The sequence below is a fragment of the Gymnodraco acuticeps genome, unplaced genomic scaffold, assembly GCF_902827175.1.
Source record: "Gymnodraco acuticeps unplaced genomic scaffold, fGymAcu1.1, whole genome shotgun sequence".
Classification (NCBI taxonomy): domain Eukaryota; kingdom Metazoa; phylum Chordata; class Actinopteri; order Perciformes; family Bathydraconidae; genus Gymnodraco; species Gymnodraco acuticeps.
Genome location: NW_022991933.1, coordinates 1 through 7,900, shown reverse-complemented (window position 1 = coordinate 7,900; position 7,900 = coordinate 1). Strand labels below are relative to the sequence as shown.

The following is a 7,900-nucleotide window of genomic DNA, read 5'->3' as shown; positions in this document are numbered from 1 at the left end:
CTTTTTCTCCTTTTATTATTCAAGAAAATATATAAACGTCATATATTTTGTATACATACAAAACAATTCAGGGATAGACAAATAAAGTCTTATAAAATTACCTTAAATAAAAATACAGTTTCATATTTCAACAATCTGGAAATGTCATTGGTCAGTCTCAACGGAAAAGGCGGGATCTAACAAACTCGCCATTTTGATTGGTCGCTACGCTGGTTGACGAGTGAAGCCGAGTCTCAACGAGTGAACCCGAGTGATGCGGATCAGCTGACCGTGAGCCTCTGTCGTCCTTCCATGGATCATTTCTGCTCAGTTTTGTGAATAAAACACATATAAATCCGCTTCTGGTTGATCGGTTGGACCGTGAAAAAGCAGGCATGCCGTCGCTTCTGTTCTGCGGGCCGAAGATGGCTGCGTGCGGGATCGTGATCAGCATCTGGGGGGTCATCATGCTGGTAAGAACCGGGGAGGGGGACGGCTACTTCCTGGAGCTATGTGGATTTTTTAGTGAAATTAATGTCGGATCTTTTCAGTGATGAATTTGTATTATTCATAGTGTGTGTTCACATTCATGATATCCTACAAAACACAAAAAAACAGCAAGAATTCGGTTGCAAAGTCGATGCATTTACATATTCTCCAGTTGATAGATGGCGCCCATTTAGGCCAAGTTACCATAGACATGAAGGTAAATAAGATGTAATGTTATAACAATATAAATGACCACCAGTCTGATCAGTAGTGTTGTGCCTGTGTAATTAACGTTATGGAGCTGGCTAATGTCTGGTTTCCGTTTAAATGAATGGTGAGGTGACAGAAGATTAACCAGGAATGTGTCAGTGTGGTGTCAGAAGGTAATTTAAACACAGAGACATTTACAATATTTATTATTAATATACACTATTGAAATCCTTATAATACACTAGCTGGTGACAGGAGTATTCATATATAATATTAAAGTATATAGAGTTGTTTTCTAACTGACACATATATGAACAGTACACAGTAATATATAATAATGTTGTGTATCATTATGTTACTTGTTTAACACAGAGATGAACCATGATCGCAATGCAACAATACTCCAGTAAATAAAGAGATATGATCAATATTCAGAGTATAAAGAGGAACTAAAGAGGCAAAAATAAATGTGACTTAAATGAATCATGTGACTTTTATTTTTGACGTCATGTGATGTTTGAGAACAGGAAGTCAGTGTTTCCATAAATGGAGCATGAGGGGAAATGATCCACATGTGTTAGAGACAGTCACTGTTATAATACAGGTACACATGTTTTGATAAAAGCCTCGGATAAAAAGGTGGGTTTTCAGGCAGGATTTGAAGGTTGAGAGTGAGTCCTGTGTCGTGGCAGCTTTCCAATCAGCTGTGGTCTAGAGAGAATAATCAGTAAGGCAACAAACGTACAGCAACACAATATTCCTATTAAAAGCAAAGGGATCTTTATACTTGCAAGTATGACGTACCTCTCTTTATAAGAGGACATCAAAGCAGATTTACATTACAACATCATCCTGGGAGGCCAGCTGAGACCCCCTCTTGCACTGTATGCAACACCTTCACTCAATACAAGACAATGGGACACACAGATACCCCTCAGACACAGAATGCAACACCTCACGCACACACATAGATTTAAGGATCACTCCCAGAGAGAATCAGAGAAACTAAGGTCAGCAATGTTAATACATCTGATTGCACATTTCCTTAACAGTCCATATTGCGGATGTCTTGTGGGAGAGAGCTCCAGAGACGGGGGGCAGAGCGGCTGAAGGCTCGTGACCCCATGGTGGTCCTCAGGCGGGCAGAAGGTACAGTGAGCTGGAAGGCAGAGGAGGATCGGAGAGCACGAGAGGTGTGAAGGAGTTCAGAGAGATATGGAGGAGTGAAGGGCCTCGAAGAGGAGGAGCCACATGTTGAAGTGGATGCGGAGTTTAACGGAGAGCCAGCGGAGTTGTTGAAGAACCGGGTGATATGATCAGTGGAAGGAGTTCTGGTAACGATACGGGCGGATGAGTTTTGGACCAGTTGGAGCTTACGAACTCTTTTGTTTACTTTCGCATTAGGGCTGCTTGTAATTCATGACAACAAAATAAAGAATAAACATTAAAGGTGGGGTAAGTTTGAGAAACCGGCTCGAGATACACTTGTTGTTATATTCCATGGAATGCTCTTCACATCCCGATAGCAATGAATATCTGAAGTGCTTTGACACAAAATCCATAACAAAAGTCATCTGTGGAAGCCGTGCTGTAGAAAGCACGACCAACCATCTGAGCCGGCTGAAATGACTGGCTCGCGCTGGTTTCTCAAAGTGCCCCACCTTTAAGTAAATCATTGAAACCTTTACTTTGTCTCAATAAATACCTAAATAATGATGAATGCACCTAAATGGGGATGTGGTTTCTCTTGCAGGGGATGCTGGGAATCTTCTTCAGCACCAAGTCGGCGATCCTGATCGAAGACGTGCCGTTCACCGAGGAGGACATCCGCAACGAGTGAGTCGCTATGAACTCTGGGAGTCTGAGTTCTTACTCCCGTCTGGTTTAATACTGCAGATAAACCCAAAGTAGACTCCCATTGAATCCCAACATAAACTACGAGTGTGAAGCAGAGTCACCTCCGTCTGGTTTTCTGACATTTTTATAAACGTACAAAACCACATATAGTTCGGTTTACGATTAAATTAAAGACCCTTTGAAAAAAGAACAAATACAAGATAGAAATAATAATTAAAACAAGCAAACAGTGACATGGAAGCTACCTTATATTAAAGGTCCCCGATTACACTGTTCTTCATCAGTATATCACAGGTCTCAGATATATCCAGAGCCTGTCTCTGATTGGCTGAAACACCAAACAGATCATTGCAGCATTACCCATAATCCCCTCTGTTTCAGCCCTGTTTCCAAAGTGCTGATTCTCTGTTACTTTAGATGAAAACAAGGAGCCCCTCCCCACGCCCCTCTGAGAGACATTTGGTTAAGACTCTAACTCTCAATGTGTGGTGTCGTTCATTTTTATTTTATACTCAACCCATGTCCCTCCTGGACCCTCAAGGTGTGTGTGAATCTTTCCATATCAAACCTTTCCTGTCCTACTCCCAGCCGTTGCTGCTTCGTAGGCGGAGTTTGGTTGATTTGTGCTAAGCTAACATTTAGCTGCTGCATCAACTGACTGAGGAATACATACGTTAACACCTTAGACTGTAAATATATATATATATATATATATATATATATGTCTCTACACAGAGGTACACACTGTGTTAAGATTAAGATCTTTAGACATCACAGTAAGTGCCTGGGCAGGAAATTAAGAGAAGAAACTGAATTGTGTTGAAACATTTGAGCACAGATCAAAATAAATGGAAGTTTATTGAGAATGAGGTAAATTGATATTTGAGTTTTGTTCTTTATTTGCAGGAGCAGCCAGATACACATCTTAACAGTTGAATATACTGTATGTTATTAACATGCATTGGATCCCCTCTGTGTGCAGTAAGAATCCCCCGGGGAACATCTACGGCCTCTACACTCAGGTCGGGATCAACTGCTTCATCGCGGCCGGGATCTACGTGGCGGTCGGCGCCGTGTCGCTCTGCCAGGTCCGCCTCAACAAGCGCCAGGAGTACATGGTCACATAGATGACACTCCCACAGCCAATCAGCAGCCGGCTCGCTAAGATCTGAGCGAGCTGATTGGTTAACGAAGTGAAGAGTTATTTATTTGAAATGTTTGTAGATGTTGTTGTTTGAGACATTCCTGTGGGCGTCACTCGTGATGCATGACACATTCAAATATAAAATAAAGCAAATGAGGAATTAAATCTGATTATTATATTATTGCCTAAACAGTTTTATCATTTTGTATATTTTCCATCTCGTTTATTTTGTTGTTGTTTACAGAGAAGGTGTAAGTGTGTTGATGCTCCTGCAGATCAAGCGTGTTTAATGTGAAGAAATGATGGTTGTGGATTATCCTGAAATAAAGTGTACAAAATAAATAACACTGGTCTGCCGTGAACTCACCATAAACAGAGAGGACTCTTTAAAGTAGAAACACTACATACTGATATACACCTGAACATCAGCAGGAGAGGACTCTTTAAAGTAGAGACACTACATACTGATATACACCTGAACATCAGCAGGAGAGGACTCTTTAAAGTAGAGACACTACATACTGATATACACCTGAACATCAGCAGGAGAGGACTCTTTAAAGTAGAGACACTACATACTGATATACACCTGAATATCAGCATGAGAGGACTCTTTAAAGTAGACACTACATACTGATATACACCTGAACTATCAGCAGGAGAGGACTCTTTAAAGTAGAGACACTACATACTGATATACACCTGAACATCAGCAGGAGAGGACTCTTTAAAGTAGATACACTACATACTGATATACACCTGAATATCAGCAGGAGAGGACTCTTTAAAGAGACACTACATACTGATATACACCTGAATATCAGTATGGAGAGGACTCTTTAAAGTAGAGACACTACATACTGATATACACCTGAACATCAGCAGGAGAGGACTCTTTAAAGTAGAGACACTACATACTGATATACACCTGAACTATCAGCAGGAGAGGACTCTTTAAAGTAGAGACACTACATACTGATATACACCTGAACATCTGCAGGAGAGGACTCTTTAAAGTAGAGACACTACATACTGATATACACCTGAACATCAGCTGGAGAGGACTCTTTAAAGTAGAGACACTACATACTGATATACACCTGAACATCAGCAGGAGAGGACTCTTTAAAGTAGAGACACTACATACTGATATACACCTGAATATCAGCAGGAGAGGACTCTTTAAAGTAGACACTACATACTGATATACACCTGAACATCAGCAGGAGAGGACTCTTTAAAGTAGAGACACTACATACTGATATACACCTGAACAACATCAGCAGGAGAGGACTCTTTAAAGTAGAGACACTAAATACTGATATACACCTGAACATCAGCAGGAGAGGACTCTTTAAAGTAGAGACACTACATGCTGATATACACCTGAACATCAGCTGGAGAGGACTCTTTAAAGTAGAGACACTACATACTGATATACAGCTGAACATCAGCATGAGAGGACTCTTTAAAGTAGAGCCACTACATACTGATATACACCTGAATATCAGCAGGAGAGGACTCTTTAAAGTAGAGACACTACATGCTGATATACACCTGAACATCAGCAGGAGAGGACTCTTTAAAATAGAGACACTACATACTGATATACAGCTGAACATCAGCATGAGAGGACTCTTTAAAGTAGAGCCACTACATACTGATATACACCTGAACATCAGCAGGAGAGGACTCTTTAAAGTAGAGACTCTACATACTGATATACACCTGAACATCAGCAGGAGAGGACTCTTTAAAGTAGAGACACTACATACTGATATACACCTGAACATCAGCAGGAGAGGACTCTTTAAAGTAGAGAACACTACATACTGAGACTACACCTGAACAACATCAGCAGGAGAGGACTCTTTAAAGTAGAGACACTACATACTGATATACACCTGAACATCTGCAGGAGAGGACTCGTTTAAAGTAGAGACACTACATGCTGATATACACCTGAACATCAGCTGGAGAGGACTCTTTAAAGTAGAGACACTACATACTGATATACAGCCTGAACATCAGCAGGAGAGGACTCTTTAAAGTAGAGCCACTACATACTGATATACACCTGAATATCAGCAGGAGAGGACTCTTTAAAGTAGAGACACTACATGCTGATATACACCTGAACATCAGCAGGAGAGGACTCTTTAAAAGTAGAGACACTACATACTGATATACACCTGAACATCAGCATGAGAGGACTCTTTAAAGTAGAGACACTACATACTGATATACACCTGAACATCAGCAGGAGAGGACTCTTTAAAGTAGAGACACTACATACTGAGACACACCTGAACATCAGCAGGAGAGGACTCTTTAAAGTAGATACACTACATACTGATATACACCTGAACATCAGCTGGAGAGGACTCTTTAAAGTAGAGACACTACATACTGATATACACCTGAACATCAGCAGGAGAGGACTCTTTAAAGTAGAGCCACTACATACTGATATACACCTGAACATCAGCAGGAGAGGACTCTTTAAAGTAGAGACACTACACACTGATATACACCTGAACATCAGCAGGAGAGGACTCTTTAAAGTAGAGACACTACATACTGATATACACCTGAACATCAGCAGGAGAGGACTCTTTAAAGTAGAGACAATACATACTGATATACACCTGAACATCAGCAGGAGAGGACTCTTTAAAGTAGAGACACTACATACTGATATACACCTGAACATCAGCAGGAGAGGACTCTTTAAAGTAGAGACACTACACACTGATATACACCTGAACATCAGCTGGAGAGGACTCTTTAAAGTAGAGACACTACATACTGATATACACCTGAACATCAGCAGGAGAGGACTCTTTAAAGTAGAGACACTACATACTGATATACACCTGAACATCAGCAGGAGAGGACTCTTTAAAGTAGAGACACTACACACTGATATACACCTGAACATCAGCAGGAGAGGACTCTTTAAAGTAGAGACACTACATACTGATATACACCTGAACATCAGCAGGAGAGGACTCTTTAAAGTAGAGACAATACATACTGATATACACCTGAACATCAGCAGGAGAGGACTCTTTAAAGTAGAGACACTACATACTGATATACACCTGAACATCAGCAGGAGAGGACTCTTTAAAGTAGAGACAATACATACTGATATACACCTGAACATCATCAGGAGAGGACTCTTTAAAGTAGAGACACTACATACTGATATACCACCTGAACATCAGCAGGAGAGGACTCTTTAAAGTAGAGACACTACATACTGATATACACCTGAACATCAGCAGGAGAGGACTCTTTAAAGTAGAGACTCTACATACTGATATACACCTGAACATCAGCAGGAGAGGACTCTTTAAAGTAGAGACACTACATTTAAATGTTGGTCCACCAAACAATATGAAATAAATAAATACGGAAATGTTATTGATCACCCCTCGATTTTTTATTCTCATAAATGATGCGGTAAGCAGAAGGACAGAATTACTTTAAACTGACGCCGTTTTGCATTTCTATAGGTTAGATAGATACGAGCATGATTTATACCAGCGCCATGTAGAGAGAAGAGTTGCGACAGCGGAAGTCCAAAATGCTTGATCGTCACGTGGTTCAGAGAGACTCAGAAAGGTCCCGGGAGTTCGTGGCGGGCCATTTGAATCACGATTTGAATGCATTAATACCAGGATAGAAATGCAATTTTTGGTAATTAGTGGTCAATAAAGGTTTTGATTTGCAATATTTATACAACATATCGATATGTATGTAGTTACATCAATGTGTGTTTTTTTTTAAGTAAAAATTGCTAATATTTGAGGATTAAGATAAAAAAGAAGTACTTTCTTGATACCAATTGGGGAAATGTTTACGCTGCAGCAGCAAAAGACAAGGCATTGCACATTAGACAGTTAAAAGACTAGAATTAAACAATCGAAAATGTAAACATCTTAAATAGAAATAAAATAGCATTACAAAAAGTAGAAAATATACACAGAGCCTGTTGCTGTTGTTTATTGCTTTGAATTCTTTAAAACAAATATCATCTTCTTAAACCTGAACGGTAGTCAGGAGCATCACTTCCTAATGTTTGATATATTTAGAGGGAGGGGAGGAAGGCTTCAACATTCAGATTAGATACATTTCTACCATTTCATTAATTCATGGTGGTTTCAGTAATCCCCTGGTAATTGATGACATAACTAATCTAAAGTAGCCTACTAA

At 40.0% G+C, this 7,900-nt stretch overlaps 1 protein-coding gene across 1 annotated transcript; it reads left to right on the top strand.

Moving 5' to 3' along the window:
* Positions 1-169: 169 nt before the first annotated feature.
* Positions 170-4,021, top strand: rnasekb (ribonuclease, RNase K b). The gene is made up of 3 exons (XM_034200258.1): positions 170-452; positions 2,432-2,514; positions 3,518-4,021. The coding sequence occupies exons 1-3, from the start codon at positions 375-377 to the stop codon at positions 3,660-3,662; spliced, it is 306 nt and encodes a 101-aa protein (XP_034056149.1). The 5' UTR covers positions 170-374; the 3' UTR covers positions 3,663-4,021.
* Positions 4,022-7,900: the final 3,879 nt, after the last annotated feature.

Excerpts from the sequence above, each read along its gene's own strand:
- rnasekb (XM_034200258.1), top strand. The coding sequence starts at position 375 with ATGCCGTCGCTTCTGTTCTGCGGGCCGAAGATGGCTGCGTGCGGGATC. Across the intron at positions 453-2,431 it reads TCTGGGGGGTCATCATGCTG|GGGATGCTGGGAATCTTCTT; the intron begins GTAAGAACCGGG and ends TTTCTCTTGCAG. Across the intron at positions 2,515-3,517 it reads GAGGAGGACATCCGCAACGA|TAAGAATCCCCCGGGGAACA; the intron begins GTGAGTCGCTAT and ends CTCTGTGTGCAG.